At 37.7% G+C, this 25,824-nt stretch overlaps 1 protein-coding gene across 4 annotated transcripts in view; it reads left to right on the top strand.

Moving 5' to 3' along the window:
• The window catches only part of LOC108254904 (E3 ubiquitin-protein ligase RNF123), a 150,255-nt gene that overhangs the window by 5,652 nt on the left and 118,779 nt on the right, over positions 1–25,824 (top strand). For all 4 annotated transcript variants that reach the window (XM_053673946.1, XM_053673945.1, XM_053673944.1 and 1 more), the window contains exons 4-21: positions 156–235; positions 1,211–1,305; positions 1,451–1,505; positions 1,627–1,712; positions 1,826–1,912; positions 2,022–2,089; positions 3,405–3,530; positions 4,075–4,189; positions 4,590–4,694; positions 4,800–4,925; positions 5,131–5,223; positions 5,970–6,045; positions 6,808–6,923; positions 8,661–8,760; positions 9,088–9,149; positions 9,410–9,481; positions 17,217–17,337; positions 18,927–19,028. In XM_053673946.1, the coding sequence (XP_053529921.1) occupies positions 156–235; positions 1,211–1,305; positions 1,451–1,505; positions 1,627–1,712; positions 1,826–1,912; positions 2,022–2,089; positions 3,405–3,530; positions 4,075–4,189; positions 4,590–4,694; positions 4,800–4,925; positions 5,131–5,223; positions 5,970–6,045; positions 6,808–6,923; positions 8,661–8,760; positions 9,088–9,149; positions 9,410–9,481; positions 17,217–17,337; positions 18,927–19,028 (1,685 nt within the window). The remainder of the gene's footprint in view (positions 1–155; positions 236–1,210; positions 1,306–1,450; positions 1,506–1,626; positions 1,713–1,825; positions 1,913–2,021; positions 2,090–3,404; positions 3,531–4,074; positions 4,190–4,589; positions 4,695–4,799; positions 4,926–5,130; positions 5,224–5,969; positions 6,046–6,807; positions 6,924–8,660; positions 8,761–9,087; positions 9,150–9,409; positions 9,482–17,216; positions 17,338–18,926; positions 19,029–25,824) is intronic.

Below are 25,824 nucleotides of genomic sequence, written 5' to 3'. Positions count from 1 at the left end.
CACGTCAGAGAGTACAGATATTAGAATCTCACATGCATGTAATGTGACATAATTGATCATGATATTGATATCATATTGTTCAGCTCTGTTAGCAACAGATGGGCTACAATCACTGAGTGGCTGTCCGATCCTGATGGCTTTTCTCGTGTTTGCAGAAAACCCTTGACATTCCAGGATCTCGGCGCTCACCTGGAGAAGCTGCTGTCCGAGGATGAGCCTGCTGAGGACAGCCCAGGTCAGATTGAGTCACTTCTCATCTATTATACAGTAGTATGTGTCAGTACTTTATCCCTAGTGTGGTTCGATGCTGATTTATTCCATATGAGCATACATTTATTGTTGAGTCACTAAACCAAGTCAATATATTCTTCCTGACATGCTTATAAATGAAAGAATGATCTGTACTGATGGGATAAACATGGTCAGTGGAAATAATAGTTATCACAAAACAGAATCAGTCCATACAGGATTTCGCAGAATTTTCGTTTGTTGCAGGCACAAACGCTTGATTTTGTGCTTTTTAAAAAAAAAATTATTTATTTTTTTGCGGAAAACTCCTTGAATTGGCGAAATTGCAGTTGCAAAAAAATATTTCGCAGTGATGTTTGCTGTACACACGTTCGACGCACGTGACTCGAAGAGGGCTTTGACTGAATGCGCGTTGAGATGATGTCACATGATGCGTCTCGGCCCAAATCTGCGGTAATTTTGAAAAATGGGAAGCTCCTCCGAATATCACAGCGTTTCAGTGATTTTTGCGTTAATTTCTGCAATGGCAAACTCCTGGAGTGACTGAGCAAACGTTAGCTACTTAGCTAGAATATCATCACCTAGCATTGCCTAGCTTTACATCTAAATAAGTTGCATTCAAAAAATTTAAACTTGTTGCATTTTCCCTTTTCTAATGGTAAGGGTTGCGCTTTTTTAAAATAAAAATGTGGGATTCTGAAATTAAACTTGGGATAAGTAGCCACACGAGGTTTCTTTGCTGCTTCAGGTAAACGTTTCGGTAAACATGTTCTACTGTAAAGTTTATAATAATGTAGGTTTTCTGTGGTATTACAAAATGGACAAAGAAATTTTACTGTAGCTTTACGCTGTTTTTTTTTTTTTTTTTTTGGGGGGGGGGGGGGGGGGCAATTTGACTCGTTTACACATTCCGACATTTTTGCTTTGATTTTTTTTTTATTCGCCATGTTTTTGTCTACAGATCACGCAGACGGGCGACTCGGACCCTCTACCGTTGTCCTGGACCACACCAGTGGATTCGAAGGCCTCTTATTTGTAGATGATGATCTTTTAGGAGTAAGAAGCATTTGATATTACTTTGATGACATCACAGGATTGTAAATGTACTAGGTTTATAGTTATAGCTGAATGCCGTACTAGGTACATGACGTTTTCTAGATATCATTTTAACAATCTTTCGCTTTTTTTTTTTGGACTCAAGGTCATTGGCCATAGCAATTTCAGTTCAATAAGGGCTGCAACCTGTGTATTCAAAGGTAATTATAACATTACACTCCCACTATTGCAGCAGCTTACATTTGTGTAAAGCTTTGTTTTTGTATGGGGAGTATATATGTTTTGTTTGGGTTTAAATCAGTATTGGTTGAACACTTTCAGGGAAATGGATGTACGAGGTGCTGATCTCATCGCAAGGTTTGATGCAGATAGGATGGTGCACACTGAACTGCAGATTCAACCAGGAGGTGTGTGTGTGTATGTGTGTGTGTTGACGTTTAAAGCTGAATTTCAGTGCCGTGCAATTTCTGTTTTTATTCTGATCTTGAAGTCATGTGTACATTTTAAACTCTTTCTTTAGGAGGGAGTTGGAGATACTCCGGACTCGTATGCGTACGATGGTAATCGGGTCAGAAAGTGGAACGTGACAACCACCAACTATGGCAAAGTGAGAACACGCACTGCTCCATGGAGCTAGCTGATTGGTTACACACTGTTTCTCCATGATTGTAAATGTCTATCTGGACTGCTCTCAAAAATGTTTCTTTTTCCTCTAGTCATGGGCTGCAGGGGACATTGTTAGCTGCATGATAGACCTTGACGAAGGAACAATTACTTTTTGTTTGTAAGTGATCTAATTCTGTACATTTCACTGTGATTTTTCCTCGAACGCCAATTTTTTACGTGTTATGCAAATTACCCTGTAGTAAAGTGGGTGGAACAAGATAGTCACAAACATTAATATTTATTATTTAATACATTTAGTATGCATGAAATATTTTAAATGTTAGATTTTAATGTGAAGGAATATTAAATAGAGTTGTGAATACTGTGGATAAATGTTGCTTTTTGTTTATTTAAAATAAGTAAAATAAAAAGTGTGATTAACAACTATTTTGTGTTTTCGCACATAATACTGTGATTAATATTGTAGCTATTATTGTACATCCCTAATCTCATTACTTACATGTGATATTGAAATTAAATTAGTATTATATTATTGATGTTGCTGTCAATCTTTATTCTGGATTTGAAACTGAGTGAAACATTTGAACTCATTCGAACATTTGGGTGGACAATTCGGGCTGACAAAAATATCGTGTTATGATTCTCGAAAACATGTTTATGATGCACAATAAATATCAGTATACAATAAAACCCCTGCATCCACTGTTTCAGTTACCACAGTTTCACTTAACCTCGGTTGACTGCAGTCCAAAATAATGAAATAGAACATTCCAGAAATACAGTAAACATTCATAAAATGTTAAATTGCACGCCGTTCTGAGCAACGTGATGAAACCTCGTGCAGTCCCACCGGGGACGTTAACCATCTCTTTGTCCAGCGTATCCACTTTTATTAACTTTCATTATTATTAATGCTCTGTTTTATCATTAGTTATTGTTGTTAATGTCTTATTGTATCTAATTTATAAAGTAAACTTTCTTATAGATATGCACAGTATATAGTGTTCGCTACTATCCATGGTTTCAGGCATCCGCTGGGGGACTTGGAACCTATCCCTCGCAGATAAGAGGGTCTTACTGTATATAGGTTTCAACACAAACTCTCAGAAATGTTGGATTAAAAATGTTATAAATAATTATAATAATAATAGTAATAATAATATTAATAATAATAATAATAGTTTGTTTCTTATTAATAAATACATTTGTGTAGTTAAGAGACAGAAAAAAAATCTATATTTTAATTGTTTAAAATGTATTTATTTATTCTTTTTATTTAACTTTTTAAAACTGACTTCCACTCACTGTACTCATCTTTAAATAAATAAACAAGATATCTACAGTTATTCCATCTATTTATCATGATCTCAATATTATATTTGTCATATCACCCAGCCCTGTTTGAATATATCGGTTATTTGATCAATTCCATGAGTCTGTATTCACGTTTGTTTCTGTGTTTTATTTCTCAGGAATGGACAGTCCCTTGGTACGGCTTTCAGTAATATCAAAATGGGTCCAGGGATCGCCTACTTCCCCGCTATCAGTCTTTCATTCAAAGAGTCTGTGGCCTTTAACTTCGGCAGCCGCCCACTCAGATATCCTTTTTTCTTCTCGCTGTTTGTTGTCTGCTGTTATTATTTTCTTATATTTGAGCACCTCAGAAGCCAACAGATTGAAAGTTCAAATCCTATTGAGCTCTTGAGAAAAGCCTTTTACCCTCAACTGTTCATCTCTGTGCCTGAATGGGATTTTGCCTGACCTCTTAAGCCACAATGCCTTGCTTTGTTTCACTCTGCTTTGTTTTGCTTTGCTTTGCCTTGCTTTTTGTTTTCATTTGTTTTGCTTTGTTTTACTTTTTGTTTCACATTACTTTGTTTTGCTTTGTTTTGTTTTACTTTTTGTTTCACTTTGCTTTGTTTTGCTTTGCCTTTCTTTTGTTTTACTTTGTTTAGCTTTGCTTTGTTTTGATTGTTTTTGCTTTGCTTGTTTTGTTTTGTTTGGCAGGCACTTGTGTGCAGTGCTATTAGGTGAAGAATTCTTAAAAATTCTCTAAGTCACAATGGATGTAAAGGCTTTTATATGACATTTCATAAACTGTCTTGCTTTAAGAGGAGGTTCCTTAACTTTCTGCTCCTTCACGTATCCTGTGGAAGGCTATCATCCCCTTCAGGACCCTCCAACTGCTGACCTCTTCAAAGCCAAGAGGCTGCTGGGATACATGAAGAATGTGATGTCTACTGGCATAGACACACAGGTAGAACTGACGTTCATACCATTCTTCATTAACCTCTTACTGTCAAGAGCAAAACTTTGCAATCCCAATTTCTTTTGAATGGAGAAAAAGGAAACATTACCTATATTTGCCAATTTATAGCAAGATACAAATTCAATACGTATGGAAAGTTGCAAAGGCCTAAAAGGAAGCTTCAGTTCATGGTTTACTTAAACTTGATAGTTTTCCTTTTTCTCAAGATTGTTAAATCTCACAAGGAGAAAATACAGTGGGTTTTACAAGATTCTTAGAGATTTAAGGTGGCTGTGAAAACTCCATTTTAAACCATTGTTGTAAACAGAACATGAGGTTAATTATAACTGAGTACTCCGAGAAGGCTTCATCTTTTTATACATAAAAAGGTTTATTGCTTTCTTATAAGGAGGAGAAGCTCATTGAGAGGGACATGGTATCCTGGCAGCTTCAAGGAGAGCCCACTGTCCTGGTCACGCTCGCACATATCTTCAATTACTTTGCTCCTCTCATGGTTAGTACTGTAGGTCTCTCAATATATCACATCTTCTTAAGTTGAATTACTTAATACTTTTGCATTATTGGCACAAACAAGGTGCATAATATGTGTTTGCTGCAGTGTAAAGTGTACCTGGTAGAAGACGTCCTGATGAGCTTCCTGCTGGGTATTCTGGAGGGCGGCGGCTCTGTGGATGAACATCCGCTAATCCAGCAGCTGCTTGAGCTCTTCTGGTTGCTCATGGAGGTGATGAGTGTGTGTTGTACCTGTCTAGGAGTCTCACGTCATTTGAAATGATCAAATAAGTGTAAAATGTAGACATATTGAGACTATTTCAGAACTCTGATCGGCATGAAAACAAGCGGATGTAAAATCCGTGAGAAATCATTCATACTCATTTTCATTGACGTTTGCTTATTGTGGTTTCTTTGTGTCTTCATTCCTCTGGCAGGACTTTGAGGTTAACGAGTGCCTGAAGCAGTTGATGATGTCGTTGCTCAGGGCGTACCGTTTCTCACCCATCATCCCTGACCTTGGCTTCCAGGTAAGACACAGTAGCCCTCTGGGGGGGGGGACTATTCTGCCCTTGCTGACAGAATCATTGGAAAAAATTGTTAAGATTTTCTATCTTTTTGTAAATCTGAGGCATTTTTTTTTTTTTTTACCTTATTTTACTTTATTTTCTTTTGCTTTTTTATCTTGTTTTTGTTTTGCTTTTTCTTTTTTGTTTTTTTTGTTTTTTACTTTCTTGAATATTTTTGTTTTGCTTTGCTTTGCCTTGCTTTGCTTTGATTTTCTTTGCTTTGGATTTCTTTCCTTTACCTTGCTTTGTTTTGCTTTGCCTTGTTTTGCTTTGCCTTGTTTTATTTTGTTTGGCAGGTGCTTGTGTGATCACGGTGAAGCTTAAAATTTTTAAAATTCTTAAAAATAAATAAGTACTATCATTATCAAATGTGTTGTCTGTTAAACTCTTTGTTGTCAATGAAATTGGGAAATAAGAGTCAGATTAGTCAATTCATATTTAATCAGTAGATTCAATCAGTGGTCCAATCAATAATCAATCAGTAAAGAAATTAAGTTACTTTATAACTTTTTAAACATTGTTATCAGAAATACAGTATGATAATGTATATAAAACTTGCTTGGAAATGGACATTAATCGGAGTAAAAGTAAAGGATTCACGTACACCATCAAAAAAAAGTGGTCTAATAAGCCTGCTCATTGTCAAGCCAATTACAGTGATATTGAATGGACTTAATTCTGAAATGATTTCATGTGTTTTCTTCTAGATTCACTATCTGCGCTTGACAACTGCCATTTTACGCCATGAGAAGTCTAGAAAGTACCTCCTAAGCAATGTATTATATCCTTCCAGGACCAAAAAGTACAGTATAATTCGTAAAAGTCAGCTGATAATGCAGGCAGAACTCTAGAGCAAACTGGAGCAAATGTAATATGTATGGATGAAGGATTCAGTGAAACCATAGACGTTGAAAACAAAACTAAGCTTCACTGAAGACAAAAAAATGTATCTGATAGAGGCTTGAAATGCTTTTCATGTAAGGAATAAAACCCTTGGGGATGTGCTGTTATAGGAAAATAATCAGTGATGGGATGGTGGGATGCAGCCTGATGCGAAGCCGAGTTACTGTTATCACCCAGGTTGATTCTTTTCCAATAAAAGTGTTTTTATTCCTCGTATACTCCAGCAGTGTGTAAAACTATTACAGTTATATTACAGAATATCATATTCTCCTTTACATCCATTTATAGTTAACCTTATATGTCCAAAATGTAATCTGTGAATTAATGTTACTATAGAAATGATAACATAGTACAAAGAGCACATTTAATATAAACAGTTAAAGAAAATGAATCAACACCTTCTGTCCAATCAAAATCGAGAATTCGACAGAGCTGTTGTATACAGTAGTATGAGGTAACTCTGAGTTCAGAGTTACACTGTTGTTAGTGTAGATAAAACTTAAACATAACTTAACTTGTGAGTTGATTTATTACAGAAAGTGTAGACATTTTAATCCAAGCACATTATGAGCAGGAAGTTCTTCCTCAGACCTTCTTGTTTCATTTGCCAAAATTTTTGAAAGTTCCTTGACATGGTCACATTCGACGTGCTGCGCTCCGTGGTGTTTTTCTACATCAAGACTCCTCTAAGGGTGAAGGAGGCCGGTTTGGAGGAGCTCATCCCCACCACATGGTGGCCAACACACTTTGACAAAGAGGTGAGGACTTACAGATAAAGCTGTTCACCCTTTGTTTGGGAATTCAGCTTGGTTATGTAATATGTTTAATTTGTTTTGTTTATTCAAGAGAGATGATTTTATCGTAAGTCATATGCAGTGAGGTAGAGTTACAATCCAAGCAAAGAGCTGACCAATTGAAGGTTAAAGGCCTTGCTTAAGGGCAAAGTTCTGAGCTTTGAACTCCCCAGCTTCTAGTGAATAGCTTACAGGAATAATTTGGTGAAAAATGTACAATTTTACATTATTTTTCCAAATGTAATCAATCAGCCAACACCTCTTTGCTTCTTAAGGGTGCTTTCACATGGTTTTAATTAATTATTTAATTAATTACATTTTTGAACCAAGGCACTTACCAGTCCTAGCTACTATTGGCTCACTACCTAGCCTAGCTTACTATATAAATGAGTTTTATTATTATCATGCAAGGAGTTTGAAAATCTACCGGAAGTAGTAGACCATCTGGGTACCTTTCAACATACTACGATTTGGGACACACTAATTCTAATCTCGAATACTGTTTAGGATGGAAAGTAGGCCAATTGGAACACTAGTGTGAAAGCAACCGTAGTTTTGCACTGGAGTTTTGCAGTTTAGATAACAAGTAATGAAAGGACACAGTAAGGACTTGGTGTTATTTCTAAATATGAGCAAAACCTAACCATGTAGCTGAACGTTGGAATGTTATGGGAGTGGTCAACTTGGACAATCCAATGTGGTGTCATTCTGTGAAAGATGTTTGTGGATGCCAATCCATTCCTGAGTAAACACACAATACAGTTCATATTTATTTTATTGAAGCAAAAAAATTGTCTTGCTGCACAGTTGCGCTTGAGTTTCAACTTACGGACTGAACACCGGACATTCTCCTTTACTACAGGAGTTCACTACAGTGCCAAGTTTTTCCATTTAGAGGTAATGGCTCTCACTGTGGTTCTTTGGGTCCCAGAGCCTTTGAAATAGCTTTGTAACCCTTCCCGGATTGATTTATTTCAATCACCTTCTTCCTTTTCTGGAATTTCTTTCAACTTTGGCATAGTAATCAGGCCTGGTTAGGTCTAGTCCAGCTGAATTATGAATGCAGTTTTATAGATTTGGGGAATTAGTCTGGGTGAAAATACATTTTCACACAGGCTCAGTTGGTATTTTTGCTTCAATAAATAACATTATCATTTAAAAACTGTATTTTGTGTTTACTCAGGTTGACTTTGTTTTATCTTAGATTTAGTTTTTATTTCTGAAACAATATGTAATATGAGATATACAGAAAAACAGAAGAAATCAGGATGAGAGGAAATACTTTTTCACAGCACTGTATATTTTAGGTATTTGTAGGTTTTAAGATTGACGTATATTACTTCGTCTAAGATTGACGTATGTTAGCTTCTTCACAGCTCTAGTGCAACACTAAAAAAAAAGCAAACGTCAGCCGCCAATCGTTTTTTTGGGGGTAAGTGGCAATGAGATTTTTCAAGTTTTCAAACCATTAGGCGGCTCTCAGACAAGGGTAAGAGCTTTATGAGCCCATCTGAAAACGGTTTCGTGTTGCCTTAAAGTGCTCCAAAATCTTACATCCTTTTTTAAAAATCCTGCTGTAAAACAAACTTTCTCATTCTACATTAGACATGTAGAACTCTTGATTTATGTATGTATGGTAGAAATTGTTAACTGTAAGCCACTTGAGATGTTAGTGCCCTTTAATTTTTGGTCTGTATGCAGGGTAAGGACGAAAAGGACCCGAGACATGAGAGCGCGGAGGAGAGACTCAGACGGCGAGCATACGAGCGAGGATGTCAGAGACTCAAAAAGAGGATTGAGGGTATTAAACACACTTAGACCAATCATAACAAGTAATATTCCTGTTACCTTTTATTCATTTTATGCCAATATTTTTTTTATTTATTTCAATTTGGGATTTTTGCACATATTGCAAATTAAATTATATGAGAAGGCTATTATTATTATTATTATTATTATTATTATTATTATTATTATTACTACTACTTTTTCTTTTTTTTATCCTTTTTCTGATTCACATTATTATTATTAGTTATTATTTATATTTTCTATTTTCAGTGCAAGCTTAAATCACTATTCTTATACCTTACTGGTGTCACCCTTTCTGTGTGTGTTTGCGTGTGTGCAGTGGTGGAGGAGCTGCAGGTTCAGATCCTGAGGCTGATGCTAAATAACAAGGACAAAGGGACGGTACGTGAACCGAGCGGCCGTGTTTATAACACTTCACTGACGTCAGCAGTCACAGCTGCGATTTTTATGGGGCATCATCTGCACCCTTGTTTTATCGCCCCAGACCTCCTTTAATCGCCTCTGTCCTTGTTTAATCGTCTCACTCCTTGCTGACATTATGAAATGAGGATGTTTTAATCACATTGAGGCATGACACATTTACGTCCATTTCCGTTTTTTTTCTTGCTGTATTTAATTATGTTCACATGTCTCCACCGCAGGGCGAAGCTTCTCGATACATTTTCCTCAACAAATTCCGCAAATTCCTGCAGGAGAACGCAAGCAACCGTGGGGTAAGAGCTCTGAGAAAATCCCTGGTACAATAACTGTACAACCCAATAGCGCTGTTTTCACTTTGCCATAGTAAATACAGTCCCGTCCGAAGCTATTTGAACGGCGAGGCCAATTCATTCATTTATTTGTGCTATACACCAGACATTTGGGTTTGAGATCTTAAGATGGATATAAGACGAGAGTTTAGGATTTCAGCTTTTATTTCCTGGTATTTACATCTAGATGTGTTAAACAACATTAAACATAGAACGTGTTGTATCAGACCAACCCATTTTAGGTGAGCAAAAGTATAGGTACAGATAAGTCTTGAAGTAAATTAGTTGCATAGCCGTTGTTTACAATAACTGCATCAAGCCTGCGACTCACTGACGTGAACTGTCGGTTTCGTCTTTTGTGAAGCTTTTACCGCAGCCTTGTTCAGTTATTGTTTGTTTCGGGGGTTTCTCCCTTCAGTCTCCTCTTCAGGAAGTGAAATGCTGCTCAACTGGGTTAAGGTCTGGTGAAAGACTTGGCCAACTTCCTTGATAAAGTCCTTTGTTGGGTTTGCAGTGTGTTTTGAATCATTGTCTTGCTGCATGTTAAAGTGCCCTCCCGATTAATCTGGATGCATTTCGCTGTAAATTGGCAGATAAAATATTCCTGTAAACTTCTGAATTCATTCTGCTGCAAACATCATGAGTTACATGATCAATAAAGATTAGTGAGAATGTTCCAGAAGCAGCCATGCAAGCCCAAGCCATGACACTACCTCCTCCATGTTTCACGGATGAGCTTGTATGTTTTGGATCATGAGCAGATCCTTTCTTTCTCCACACTTTGGTCTGTTGGAACTAAATATTTTGTGGACATTATAGTAACGATTATTACTATTAACAAAGAATCCATGCAGCATGTCATTCTATAATGGGTTAAAAAATTGCCAGATTGCTGTGGTATAGAAGGAATAGATCCTTGATAATCCTTACTTAGTAATCCCAGTTTAGGCAGCTCCAGTTTAACTCTAATGGGAAGCATTTATTGTGTTTCAAAAGTACTCTGAACAAAATGGATTACAAAGTGGATTTCGACAAGACAAAACAGTTACAAGTCCATTTTTTTTACCCTGACATTTCAGTTATTACTTCCATCTCTGTGAAGAGCTTCTGTCCTGAGGAAACATTTCATGCCATTTTGTATGACACCACAGAAGCACTCATTCAGTCTCTCTAAAATGTTGGGGGAGTAAAAAAAAAAAAAGAAAAGAAAGATTTTTGTCTCTTCTTATATTATGTGCAGCTCAGTGTTGTGGTGTAATTGAACACTGGTCCATTTGTGCACTGTATACGTCTTAGCAAATGATCTGTGATGATGAGTTTTGGGGTAGGGGAGGGATATAAAAATTGGGGTAGAGGGTGAGTCTGTTCAGGCATTGTTTATCAGAGCTTGTACACTAGCCAGCTATTTCGGTGCTTTTCCTGCTATATTACTCTCATGCTGTCCTTTTACACCACATTCAAAACAGTGCCTTGCAGAAGTAAGTGTCACCCCCTTGATACTTCCACATCTTGTAGTGCTACTATCAGAAATGTAATGATCTACACAAAATAGCCTATAATATTGAAGTGGGGGGTTCATAAATTTATTTACAAATAAAAAAAAAAAACAACTTAAAAGTTGATTGCATAAGCATTCAACCGTTATGATGAAATCAATAAATTAGCTCTGGTATAACCAGGCTCTGTCGGAAGTCATATAATTAGAAGATGCACCTGTAAATAGACGTGTTCCTGGAAGGCTCCATAGTTTGCTAGAGAACATACCTAAACAATCAGCATCATGAATACATAGGAGCTATCAAAACATGTTTCAGATGCAACCATGAGGCCAAAGGTAACGCTCAACATAATGCTGCTACCACCATGCTTCACTACAGGGATGGTGTTCACAGGGTGATGAGCCGTGTTGGGATTCTGCCAGATGTAGTGCTTTGTGCCAAGCATCATCAAACCACCGTGTCTTTTGGCAAGCTGAAAATGTGATTTCCTACGGCCCACTCTTCGTTAAAGCTCAGGTTTGAGATGTGTCTGGGCTATAGTTGTCCTGTGAAGAGGTTCTTTCATCTGAGCTGCGGATCTCTTCAGCTCATTTAGAGCTATTCTTGGCTTCTTGGTTGCTTCTTTTGCAACCAAGAGAAGTTTTTCTTGCAACCAGGCCCGGTTTTTTTTTTTTTTTTTTTTTTCCCCCCAGGATGGCACCAGTGTACCTGTCGGCATGCCGTCTCTGTTCTCTTTCCTGTCTATTACAGTTTGTTCTGTCTGTTTTGTCTGTGTTTTTACTGTGTATCGTGTCACACTGGTATCATGTAGATTCAGTATTGACCTGCAATCGTCAAGCTTTGCTTAACATCAGAAGCCATATGGGAGCTCATCTGCGATGTTGTCCTACTCTGTATTCTCGTTTTCAATCCTCGTCCAGCCGACCCGCGGTGGAGTGCGCTCGCCGGCTACCTCGCTGCTTTCCTCCTCTAAGAAAGCGCCGCAGGAAGAGAAGGAATCGTGCTGGTGTTCGGGTGAGAATCAGACGGACAATCGCTTCCTCCATACAATCGATTGAGTTTCCCTTAATCTTGGAAGGGCTCCACTTGACACGACGGTCATGGGATTACAGATATGTTTTTCATCTGCCTATTTCCCCAGACTTCCTACATTCGTCTAATTGTTCTGCTCCTCCACGATTACGGATTCGTCAGAGAAGAGTGAACTGTTTAAAACTCTGACGACTGGAATTCGTTTCACCGGATCGGACCTCGCTACCCCAGTCTCCTATGAAGATGGTCCTGGTTAACGCTCGGTCCGTGTGCAACAAAACTTTCATTTTAAATGACTTTTCTACCAGACATAACCTGGATATTTTATTCCTGACGGAGACCTGGGTTAGTCCTGGTGAGTCAACCGTCTTCGAGGAACTCTGTCCACCGAACTGTTGTTTTATTAGTACTCCAAGGCCTTGTGGTAAGGGTGGTGGGGTTGCTATGGTTTTTAAACAGTCACTGAACATTCTGAGAGTTTCTGTTGGGAGTTACTTGTCGTTTGAGGTACAGTGTTGTGTTAGAGTCGACCTCTTCCACGCTATTCTGTGCTTGATCTATAGGCCACCTAACCTGGACAATGCCTTTTTAGTGATTTTTGTGATTTTTTTTTTTTTAACTTCTATTTTTCCGTTGTATGATCGTTTGTCATTATTGGGTGATTTTAATGTGCATGTCTGCTGCCCTGGTCGACCCTTGGTTACTGAATTTTGTAATATCTTGGATTCCTTTGGTTTTATTCAACACATAAATCAGGCAACTCATGTCCTTGGTCATACACTAGACCTTATATTGTCATATGGAACTGCTGTTGATGATGTTAATATTGAAGATGCTTCCTTCTCTGATCACCACCCCATTGTTTTTAATGTCCCTGCTGCCAGCTCTGCCGTTATGACTAGGCCTTCAGGATATTATTCTCGTTGTATTAATTCACTCACTGCCTCTCAGTTTAGTGAAAGTTTTCTAGCTAATGCTCTTGAAACATCTATCTTGAGTGCTGCAGAGTCTTCTTCTGGCCCTGATGATTTGATTGCCTTATTTTATACATTTTGCTCCAATATTTTAGACTCCATTGCCCCTTTTAAGCTGAAGCAACCAAATCGTAAATCTTATTACTGGCTCGACGATAATACTTGTTCTCTCAGACAGGCTTGTCGTAGAGCTGAGCGGAGATGGAAGCATGATCAGTTAACTGTGTCCTTCCAGATTTTTAAAGATTGTTTGTTTAAGTTTCAGAGTGCAGCAAAGTCAGCTAGGTCTAGGTATTTCTCTGACTTAATTGCTACACACTGTCATAGACCAAAGATCTTATTCACCACGATAAATTCAATTATTAATCCGAGTTGCCAATTCCATGGGTAACCCTCGGCTGAACTTTGTGAGAAGTTAAACATTTTTTTGCTGATAAAGTAATTACTATTCGTTCTTCCTTCACTTTGCACTTATCAGACCTGTCCCCAAATTCACTGGCTTTACCGGTTTCATTTGATCAATTTGAACATGTTTCTCTAAAGGAACTGTGTGATCTGGTTAACCAGATGAAAATATCATCCACGCCACTTGATGTTGTTCCCGCTGTACTTATGAAAGCAACCTTTTCTGAAATTGGCCCCAGTATCCAAGTGTTGATAAATTCTTCTTTGGATGCAGGGGTGGTCCCAAATTGTTTTAAGCATGGTATTGTTCAACCTTTGCTTAAGAAACAGGGTTTGGATGAAGGTTGCCTTAATAATTATCGGCCTGTCTCTAAGCTACTGTTTCTGTCAAAGCTGCTAGAGAAAGTAGTACAATCTCAATTGCTCCTGTTTTTAAACTCAGCTATGTTATTTGAACCTTTACAATCTGGTTTCACTGCTTTTCATAGCACGGAGTCTGCTTTTGTTAAAAGTGTCCAATGACATTTTACTAACAGTGGATGCTGGTAAAAATGCTGTGTTGATGCTACTAGATCTTACAGATTCCTTTGATACTGTAGACCATTACATACTTCTCTGGTGCTTAGAGCATCTGTTTGGTATCAAGGGCACTGCCCTACAATGGCTCAGCTCATATCTAAAGGACAGGTCATTCTCGGTAGCGTTGGGTAATTTCTGCTCTTCTTCTAGTCCTATTATTAGTGGTGTTTCTCAAGGCTCCATTTTGGGCCCACTTCTTTTTAATTTATATATGCGGCCGTTGGGGAATATTATTAGGGCTCACAATGTCTCTTTTCATTTATATACTGATGACACCCAGTTGTACATTCCTTTGAAAGCTGGTGACTCCATTCAGCCATTGTTGGACTGTCTGGATGACATTAAAAAATGGTTGACAAATAATTTCCTCCGACTTAACCCTGTTACCCCGTATGGCCGAAAAACCGCCTTGCCCGTCTTTGATCTATTCCAGTACGGACGACATACCGGCTTGGTCGTCTATGCCAAATCCCCGTAAGGCCGATATAGAGGATTTACAGTGTAAAAGTTATCCCCGTAAGGCATTACTCTGCTATGATTCCTTACTTATTGAATTATTATTTTTTGACCCGGAAGGTTGATGACGTCACGATGTGATTACGTTATTACGCCGGCATTACGACGAAGCTGGTCCAAGCGTGAATATTGGTGTAATAGTAGAAGTGAACTAAAAATTCCAAAGCGAAAAGCTAATCGTGTTCCAGCTAAAGGTACACCTACAGTGAACACAGGTACATCTAAAACAGTGGTAAAAAAAGAAAACATACACAGTTACACAGGCGAGAGCGAGGATTCTAGATAGTGACAGCAGTGAAAGTTCAGGCGATGTTGAAACCGAAACTGATAGAAACGCAAACTCTCCTGATTCAGACCCTGATCCGTCTTCATCTTCAGCATCAACCAGTGCGACTGATACTGCAGGGGTCTGGAGTCATAACAGGACCATTTCTGTGCATTCGTGAAAACACTACCAGCTGGTCTGATTATCACCAGAAACTTGTCTTTAGGTGCTAAAATGCATTTATTTATTTATTATTTACTTGAATTTATTCAAAGGCATTGACCACGCTGATGCTCGTGTGGTACTTCTAAATGAGTAGAAGGATTTTAGCGAGCATTTTTAATAATTTCTCTAATTAAGAATTGTGCTCTAAGTTTAGTAAAAACACTGAACTGCTTCATTTTCAAAGTAATATTACACAAATACATCATTATAAGTTGTTTCAAGGCCTAAAAATGTTAAAATTAAAATGCTGATTTTGGCCCAGGAACTCAGGGCTGGCGTGCTGTTTCTCTGGGGAATATACGGTTATGGGACATAATACTGTGGGAACTTGAGGGTAAGAGGGTTAATGAAGACAAAACTGAAATAATTGTTTTTGGCCTCCTGAGATTGAGAGATGGTCTCATTAACAAGCTCCATAAACACTTTCCCTCAATTTCTTCCCAGGTTCCGAACCTTGGCTTCATTCTGGAGTCAAAATTATGCTTAACCAAGCAGATAAATTTGGTTGTTAAGACTAGTTTTTATCAACTACGGATTATTTCAAAACTCAAAACATTTTTGTCTTTCCAGGATTTGGAGAAGGTTATTCATGCTTTTATTACTTCTTGCTTAGATTACTGTAATTCATTATACTTGGGTCTTCCTCTGTCATCTCTGGCTCGTCTTCAGATGGTCCAGAATGCAGCTGCAAGGCTGTTGACCAGGGCAAAGAAGTTTGATCGTGTCACCCCAATTTTAGCATCGCTTCACTGGCTCCCAGTCCGTTTTAGGATTCAGTTTAAGGTTCTGATGTTTGTTTTTAAAACTCTTAATAATCAATCTGCTTCATATCTTGTGGATCTTCTTAATCCACATTCATCAAACAGATGTCTGAGTTCTTCTGATAGGTTTCTTTTGCATGTCCCTCGTTCCCCGTTAAAAACAAAGGGGGATGGAGCTTTTGCTGTTGCTGCCCCCGTCTATGGAATCAACTGCCACTGGACATCCGCCTTGCACCTTCTATTACTACTTTTAAAAATAGGCTTAAAACATATCTCTTCTATCTCTTCTACCAATTTTTAATTGTTTAAACAAATTTTTTAAATTGATTTTTTTCTATAGTCTGCTTTTATTTGGTCTAATTCTGTTTCTATTTTACTTTCTGTACTCTGTTCAACACTTTGGTCAGCGTTGCTGTGTGAAACGTGCTATACAAATACATTTTACTTACCTACTTACTTCTCTGGCTAATTCCTTCCTAATACCCGGTTACTGACATTTGGTGGACTGCGTCCTTTTTTTAAAGGTAACAAACTCGGGGGTTTTCCAGGAACAGGTGTATTTTTATATTGAGATCATGTGACACACAGGGGTAAACCCCAATTACAGTAATTAATACAACCTTTGATGGAACATGGTTGCACTAGAGTGAAGTTAATGGTTTCACAGCAGGGGTGGGCTGGGGAATGAATATTTATGCAATTTTTGTGCATGTGTAAAAAAAAAAAAAAAAAAAAATAAAAAAATTTTTAATTACAATTAAGTTAAGTAATTATGAAATAATTAAGTAATTATTTTTCCCTCACTTCAGTATTATTGGATTTTGTATACGTTTTTGACATTCAGTATAATCTCAATAAAGTTCATTTCAGTTCCATGTTGTAACTACAAAATATGAGAAAGTTCAAGGAGAAGGGAGTAAGTACTTATGTAAGGCACTGTATTTAGAATTTTAGAAACGACATATTTCTATCCATGGCCTATAAACATTTGAACACTTGATACTTGAATATTCCACCTCTAAGATAATCTTTCCAATTATGGTTTTCTATGAGTATTCAATATGTTTCCAGTTGCAATCATTTTTTTGCAGTGAATATAAAGCAGTGGTGTCTCATTCCTGCGTCACTTTTTAAATTTTTTTTTAACACTACATCTGCTCTCTGTAGGCTAATAACCGCGTTGGACTTGCTGACTAGTGTGTGATTCACTCGTGTGCAAGGCTTCTAAAATAGTGTTTTGCAGTCGATTCCAAAATGTCCACAGTTTGTGAAGCATAATGTTTTTAATATGGTTTAATCCTAAACTAATTCATCTCAGTACTTTTAGCTGAAAGAAAAAATGCTGTATTACTACTCCGATTAACCGCTCATGGAGTTACGGGTCATGCGCAGCGATGTGGTGTGTGTGTATATATAAATGAATCTTTCTCTATCTCTGATTAGAACCCGACGGTGTTGTGCCCTCCGGAGTACATGGTGTGCTTCATGCATCGGCTCATAACAGCAGTCAGGGGCTACTGGGACGAAGGAAAACGCAAGAGGCCAGGAGCCATTAGCAGTGAAGGTGAACCCACCCACACACACACACATACATTCTCATTCTGCATGCGTTAAACTCTGTTATGGTCTGGCATCACTTCTACATCACTTTGGCCATAATGGTTGGGTTGGAAGCCAAATTCAGTTATGCTACTGTTTTAGCACTGTAAAACACAGATGAGCGGAAAGTGGAGATGTCGAGAGGAAGCTTCTATTCATTCGGTCAATACTACTTGACGCCTATTAAGGCTATATCTCCTGACCTTTCATCCTACCTTCCTGCCTTACTTATTTACTTACTTACTTTGATGCTCCTTTTCCACTGAGACAGAGATGGTGGGGCTTCAGGAACTCATCAAGTTTCATTAAGAAGTGGCTCAGGTTTCCTTAAGTTAAGAACCGAACCATTACCCAATCATGCATAAGAAATTCCTTTTCCATTTTGAAGACTTTTATGTCTGAAAACTTAGTGACATCAATAAGTTAGACTTTTATAAAGAGCTGACACTGGAAACTAAGTTTTTAGATGCCAAATAGACTTCTCCTCACTGAAAACCCTAAAGATTTGCTTGTGAATTCAAGTCCATCTTTCAAGTCCCTGTGATTGAATTGTTGCTATAGAAACAATAATGTTGCAGAAACTGCTGATCAGAGAAGAATTGCCAGACTGGTTCCACCTGAAAGGAAGTCTGTGGTAAATTATCTAATTCATCTTTTCAACTATGAGGAGAAAAGTATCTCAGAACATTGGAGCTCATCCCCTTCAAGGTTTTACGTGTTGCTTTTCTATTCAGGATGGTTGGAATGAGTGGTCATGTGATATACCGTAGACTTCCTTCCAGTTCCAAGAAATCTGCCCATTCTCCTCTGACCTCGCTCATCACCAGGGTGTTTCCATCTGCAGAACCATCACTCACTGGATGTTTTTTTTTCCTTCTTTTTTTTGTGTGCACCTTTCTATGTAAACTCTAATAACTGTTGTGCATGAAAATCTCAGGAGATCACCAGTTTCCAAAACACTCGCAGAGCTCGTCTGGCACCAACAGCCATGCTACAGTCAAAGTCAATGAAATCACATTCTGCTATTTGATGTGAACATTAACTGAGGCTCCTGTCCTGTATGTGCATGATTTGTTATGCATTGCACTGCTGCCACATGATTGGCTGATACATCACATTGTAATGGTGATGGATGAAATGATGTAGTTGTAATGGCGATGAAGTCTTCCAGGTCGACAGCTTTTTTTGGTTTTGTTGGCGTAGGAATCAACACCAGTGTCATGCTATAAATGGAAATATACTGTACATGGAGAAACTATATATAGAAAATTGTAAGCGATATTGAACGGCTCCTTGAGATTGCAGTTCACAATGTAATTATTTCTGTAAAGCTGCTTTGAGGCAATGTCTATTGTAAAAAGCGCTATACAAACAATATTGAATTGAATTGAAATGAATTGAATTGAATGTGATGTATTGTACTGTGGAAATGTTTAATCTTCGAAGCTGTAAAAGTCCAAATTTAGTCCAGAAGTTGTTTGCCATGTTGTTTATCAGTTTTATGCTTTCCGCTGCTTGAGTAATGTTTCTTCTCCTTTATTTTGTTCATGATAGACGCCTACGTCCCCCCACAGCTTTTCTACAACGGGAAGGTGGACTACTTTGACCTGCAGCGGCTCGGAGGACTGCTCTCTCATCTCAAGAAAACGCTGAAAGGTTTGGAACTTAAATTTGATTTCTTCCTGTCACGCTGCATCATCGTGCCAGTGCTTTATCTTTCAGAAGAGGAAAGACAAATACAGTAGGGAAGTTTCTCTGGCTTTAACAACTCAACTTGATTAGTTGATGATCCACTAGGGGGAGATGAAGGTTAATTTGTCGAGTCATTGGTGGCGTACAAGTCATTGAATGGCTTCCACATCTATAAAATTGACCTTTTCAGAGGAATGCGATGCATCTCTTTGCTTTTTTGCTTCGTCTTGAGGATGCACTTAGCTTGCAGGATGCATATGTATTAAGTATTAACTCTCTGTTCACAATCCATCATTAGTTCTATCAAATTGATAACAATACGTTTTGTGCAAAAAGGAAATAAGATATTGTTGAGAAATTGATGAGCATTTCCCACCTAAGCACGAGTCCTAGTTTAGAAGGATATGCTGGAAATAAGTAGGATTTAGGAAGTGCAAAAAAAAAAAAAAGTGCTGTAATAAATTAGGCTGTTCCAGGTTTTTTTTATTATTATTTTTTTTTATGTCAGTTTATTGTTTATTGAAAATGTGACCATGTATAAACAAGATAAAATAGGAAAAAATAACAACCCAAGTAAATAAAATTAGTGCAGGAACACATACCTGCCCAAAAATACCCCAAAACAAACAAACAAACAAACAAACAAAAAAAAAACACCAAAAAAAAGAATAATTCACTCACACAAAAAATACCACAAGCCTTAAATGAACTGTACAGAAAACAGAAAGGTACATAAAAGCTACAGTGCACCAACACCCTCTACATATTAAGTAAATATACTCCAAACATTAAAGAATTTCTCAACAGACCTCGTGAATTGTAAATAAAAATCTGGGCATTGATCATTTTTCTAATGCAGAAGTTATAAATGCCTGGCAAGGTGAGATACATACGCTTGGATAAGTCAATACCCTCTGGTATTACACTAAAGAGGCTGACTACAGGATCGCGATCTAATGATACGTTTGTCAATTGTGAATATGTTTCAAATATGGATGCTCAAAGACAGGACATGACCAAAATGAAGGGAACATTCACTTAAACATATTCAGGCATGGAACAACCTGAATTTGCAACAGGCCATTCCTTATACAGATGGATGAGGAATGGCCTGAGGAATAAATCAGCTCATAGTTAATCACCAAACTCTATTCCTAGGTCACTCTCCCAGAGCTTTCTTTTATTATGGAGAGGGAAACCTGGTCAGTCTACATAATACCTGTTTATAATTTGGATGTATTTCCATATGTGTCATGGTTTAATATAATTTCAAAAAAGAAATTGAGAAGATTGTTCTGTTTGTCTATGTTGTAGACCAATCTTGAAATGGTTGCTTTGAGGCACTTGAGCAGTTTAGCTCTACTTTTCAGATAATCAATAACACAGAATGAAGCACTCTGAGGCACACATTACATTTATTTTCTTGTGAAACTTTTGCAGCACTTTTTGTCCCTTTCCTATCGATCTTCTTGCCACTTCTAGCAAAGTGATGTGGATCGAAAAGCTGTCGATTAATTAGCAAATGGAGAGCGAGGGCATCACGCAATACCCGCAATCATTCGGCGCAATCTGAGTCGGCCTCGCTCACCCGCCATCAGGAGGAAGCGAGGCTGCTCTGTTTTGATTTGTGACCTCGTAAAATTCGCAAGCTGATGGGGATGAGATGTATGCCAACGTCGGTTAGGACGGCTCAAATGCAGATGGGCATTGATTTTCCAGAAGGTAGGTTAGAACAGCTATGAAGAGGTCTGAATATAATGCCGTGGGGATTTTATATAGTTATATAAGTTATATCGGTGGGCAGGGAAAGAAAGGACAGCATGTGACTGGTATTTTTTGATATTTTGTTTAAAATAACAAACAAATAAATAAAATTGTTGCAGCGATTATGGGGCCAAGCACTTTCTGGCCTCACTCTTTAGTGACAGAGGAAGACCAGAAGCCATTGGGACATCATTGCTTCCATTCCATGTTGCCATTGAGATGTACTAAATTTGACAGCAATATGTCAGTCCACTGTTGAGATATGGCTTCACATCCTGCTTCAGGATCAGTTTTGTTTCTACATTATGGATGACCCGTGCTGAATATCAAAAATCCGAGACAGGTTTTATTCAGCATGGACTGACAGTGGTGCAGTGTTTCAGATATCACAAAGATTCTAGGTATAAAAGCAAAAAAAATTCTAAGTTTTTGTTAAAATCCAAAATGGCTGACTTCCTCTTTTGCAATACTGAGTTTATAATGAGCAGCTCAAACGTTAGGAACAGTTTTGCTAATTTTTGAATTGATGTGCCCCTTAGAGGTGCATTTAGACAAAACTTCTTGGAGTATAAATATATATATAAAAAAAACAACAAATAATTTCGGGTTCTGCTTTTCAGTACTGATTCCTTGCTTACATTCTCATAGTCTTTAGCATGAGTGAAAACACAGGTAGGCAACATCACACAAGAGTAATTCCCGATCCTACAAGAACGAATAAAAAAAAAATAACCGGAACAACGAAGAAATAAAAAACCAAAACACGCACTTAAAGTTAAAAATGCACGATAAGATTTCGCGACAAGAATCAGAAACAGCAGGGAGTACAGTACATAGAGAAACTATAAGACAGTGGAAACAGGACTAACAGCAACACGTGACATGAACCCAAAATAAACGGCAATGCTTGTAGTGATCGAAACAACAAGGAGACAGGGAAATTGTTGCAATTTAAATCTAACTTAACTAGAGTGTGGATTGGGACCAGAGTAAACATACAGATCCATGGGCCACTATTTCATCTTCCTAGTTCTTAACAAACTTTGGTGGCCAATAAATGATTCCACATTCACAAAGTTATACCTAGAATACCAAGTACCAAGTGTTTGTGGTAATACTGAAAAATCAAAGAATAACTGTGGAACAAACCTGATATGTAAAACATAATAAATTATAAAGTTTTAACCCCAGTCCGGAATCCTTGATGATGTTTGGATGTGCGTCCTGTCAATCATTTAATAGACACTTTATTCTACACGCCACCATGGGTCCCGGGGTAGTGGAGCTTTGTGAACATGGATGGGAATGAGGGGTAGGCTCAAGGAGTTTAAAAAAATTTATTCAAACGTCTAATCGACCTACTTGTCTATCTACTTAACTGTTAAAGACCTAATCTTGATAGAAATTGACAGATCTTACCTAATGCACCTTTAAATTGAGTACCGTGCATAGAAATGTCAGAAGTGGTTTGTTTATTCACCTGTCGGTAAAATCAGCATGCTTATTATATATATCTTTCGAATACAATGCACTTGCATGATGTGGAAAGGAAAAACTGTCTGTGAACGAACCGAAAGAGCCAATCGGACGATCCGATTCCTGTCCAATCAAGGAACACTTAGAGCACCAAATGTGAAACCAACTGAGCTAAATAAAAAAACAAATCATGAAGTCATTAAAAGACCAATAGTGTGTACTTTAGAAAATATGTCCTGTGTGAAAAACAAGAAATATAAGCACACTTTTACCCTTTATCACATTTGCATACTTCAAAACAAAAAATGGTTGCATTATTGCTCAACAATCACTAAACCTCTTATTTACTATACTTCACAATACACGCATAAGCATGTGCATCAGTTTTCCAATATTCGTCCACTTTTTTTGATGCTTGATTAAACTCTTGATTACTTACGTGATGTCTCTTCGGTGTCTCGTTTGGATAAACAGATTTTCCCGGCTAGCTAATTTGCCTCTGTCGTCTCCTGATTGAGTTCTTTCAGGTGCCTCTGATTGTTTCCATTGTTTTCGGCACTTAAATATGATTTTGACAGAGAAAAGCTGATTGAATGCCTATTTGCATTCTGTTCATAGTTTCGGAGTTGACGTGTATTTTCTGTAATATGCCGAACAGAAGGGCATCTGAAACGTGAACTTTGCGCTCTCTCTCACTGCTTGATGATATCGATTCGTATTTAAGTTTTTTTTCTTCTTCTTCATCCTGGCCTTTCTTTCTGTCTTTTTTTCCCCTTCAAATCTTTGTGCCCTTTTTATTCACCTAAATGACTGAAGTGTGGTGTTTCACACGCTGCATCTTGTCGTAGTGATTTTCTCTGATTGGTTTGTAGGCCAGCTTCGATTCTTTCACATCATCGTTGTCATGATCGTTGGCGATTTTTATGATAATGGTTATGGATGGCTGTTTTCTTCTGCAGGTTTGGCTGCATGCGCTTGTCTCGATTGGTCTCATTATATTAGATCGAGTTTTAAAGTTTGGGTTGATAAATGGATGGTATCAAATGGAGTTTAGGTCCACACATAATTTGAGTTTGATCCAGCTTATGTAGTTTCTCATTCCTCCAACTTTATCCAAACTGCTGTTGCCTCAAAGTAATGAAAACAGCTTGAGCTTGAATCGAGGGCTGCCATGTTCCTTCGCTAACCTTTTTACTTTCTTCATTAAGTTTAATGTCCTATTTGCCCGTGCCCCCCAGTGTAAATCTCTTGATTTAATTCAGCTCTTCTCAGCCTGTAGGTGAGCAATGAAATAAACCCAAGATAAACTCCAGCCTTATGGACAATCCCACTACTTCCTAGATGAGCTTGGCACATGCAGCCTGCTTCTTCGCTCGGGGCCGAATTTACAACCACGCAAGTCCTCGTTGTTCCACACTTCTTGGCAAACCAACCCAACAATAAAGAAAACATCCCCTTCTAATTTATAACCCTTACCCATGCACAGATTTTATTGCCGGGTGCCATAACAAAGGTCTCTGAGAGGTCACTTGCTCAGGTGTAATGAAGATTTTTACATGGTGCAGGTAAATTAAACATTATTCAAGTTTCTCCTCGGGCTTGCAAATCACACCACATCAGCCTTGACAGAGGGTTTGGTGATGATACAGGCAGGAAATGTTATATGGTGGTTATTTTTGTGGCCAAAATAGGTCAGAACGCAGCTGTAGCCAGCAGACAAGTGCTTTTAAAATAAGTGGAAATGTTCTCAGAAGAAAAGTCACGCCACTCTGAACTTGCTGACCCGCAGTTGTGTGATCTGGCATTATCTAATGTAATGAGCGTCAGTATCCAAAGATGACTTAACATTTTCGCAAAGTGGGTGATTTAATGATGTTATAATGATAAAAAAAATTACAATTATTAAGCATTTCTTTTTTTCATTGTTGCACTCATTTGTGATACAGATGTGACAACATTCATACTTAGAAAAAGCATCTGCTAAATGAATAAATGTAAATGTATGTCTGTAACACTGACTTTCAACATACATAAAATGTATACTTTAGACATAAAACAATTACCAAAAGAATCACACAGAGAAAACAACTCGATTATTAACTTTAGTTTCACTGTAATTACTGAATAAAATCAATAATAAGAAAAGGATGTGTTTACGTGAGGAAAGGAGAAGTAGTTTTTGGGAATGGGTTTTGGGAGAAGTAACATGTAGCTGATTGGAGATTAAATACAATTGATATAGTTTATTTTTAGTAATAATACATTTTTCTTTATACTACTTCATTCTTGTTTATCTTAAATTTTTTATTTATTTGAAGTAAAGTTTTTTTTTTTTTTTACAATTAAAAAAATATTTTAAATTCTATAATTTTTTTTAATCAGTTAAAAAAATAATTCTATTATATTTAAATGTATTTACTTTATATGCAATTTTTATTTGTTCATCCATTCATTCATTGAATCTTGTAGGTTGAATATTACGGTATAAACTCTATACGGTATACAGCAGCACGCCTCACCTTCAACCAGCCAAAAGGACCCATGTCACACCCCTCTTCATCTCCCTCCACTGGCTTCCTGTAACCGCCCGTATCAAATTCAAGTCCTTGATGCTCACGTACAAGACCTTGTCTGGAACAGCACCCCACTACCTCAACTCTCTCCTGAAGGCCTACGTTCCCTCATGTAATCTGTGATGGGTTAATGACCGACGCTTAGTAGTACCTATTCAGCGTGGCTCAAGGTCCCTTTCCAGAACCTTCACACTAACTGTTCCTCAGTGGTGGAATGAACTTCCAACCTCAATCCGGATCGCAGAATCTTTCACTATCTTCAAAAAACAGCTAAAGACCCACCTCTTCCGTGAACACTTAATTAACCCCTAAAACGCCAACCCCACATTATCCTAAAAAAAACAAAAAAAATTGACTCTGGCTCTTACACTACTCTGCACACTTTGAACTCAATTATAAATCTTGCATGGTAGCACTACTTGTATTGTTCTCTGCTTGATATATCGCTTTGCTTGTATTTCCTAATTTTAAGTCCTTTGGATAAAAGCGTCTGCTAAATGAATCAATGTAAATGTAAATAAACGATTATCGACACATTTCTGATTGCAGTATATTTTAGTCATATATAACATTACTCATAACTTGGTCGACTTTCAGTAGGAGTTTTGTGTTGCATCGTCACGATTGCGGGTCGCCCTCTTCACCTGTACTGCACTTAAATCCCCATACATTTACATAATGCTGTTAATGCTGTTTGGGTTTCGTATTAATATTACTGTCAAGCATATAGCGGCCGAAATGAATGTAGAAGGACTGTTGTGTTTGTTCAAGCAGGCATATTTATTACTCTTAATATACATTTTTAATGCTGAGAGATTGGCTAGACTGTTCAATCAACAAGGCATCTCCAAAAAGAAGTAGTACACAATTTTTCCCAAGGCGCTTCTCAAAAGCACAATGATGCATGACATGCAGAGTATTGATTTTATTTTGCTCCACATATACAC

The sequence above is a fragment of the Ictalurus punctatus genome, chromosome 21 (genome assembly GCF_001660625.3).
Source record: "Ictalurus punctatus breed USDA103 chromosome 21, Coco_2.0, whole genome shotgun sequence".
Taxonomy (NCBI): domain Eukaryota; kingdom Metazoa; phylum Chordata; class Actinopteri; order Siluriformes; family Ictaluridae; genus Ictalurus; species Ictalurus punctatus.
Note: the sequence above shows the minus strand (reverse complement) of the source record. Positions and strands in the feature narration are given on the sequence as shown.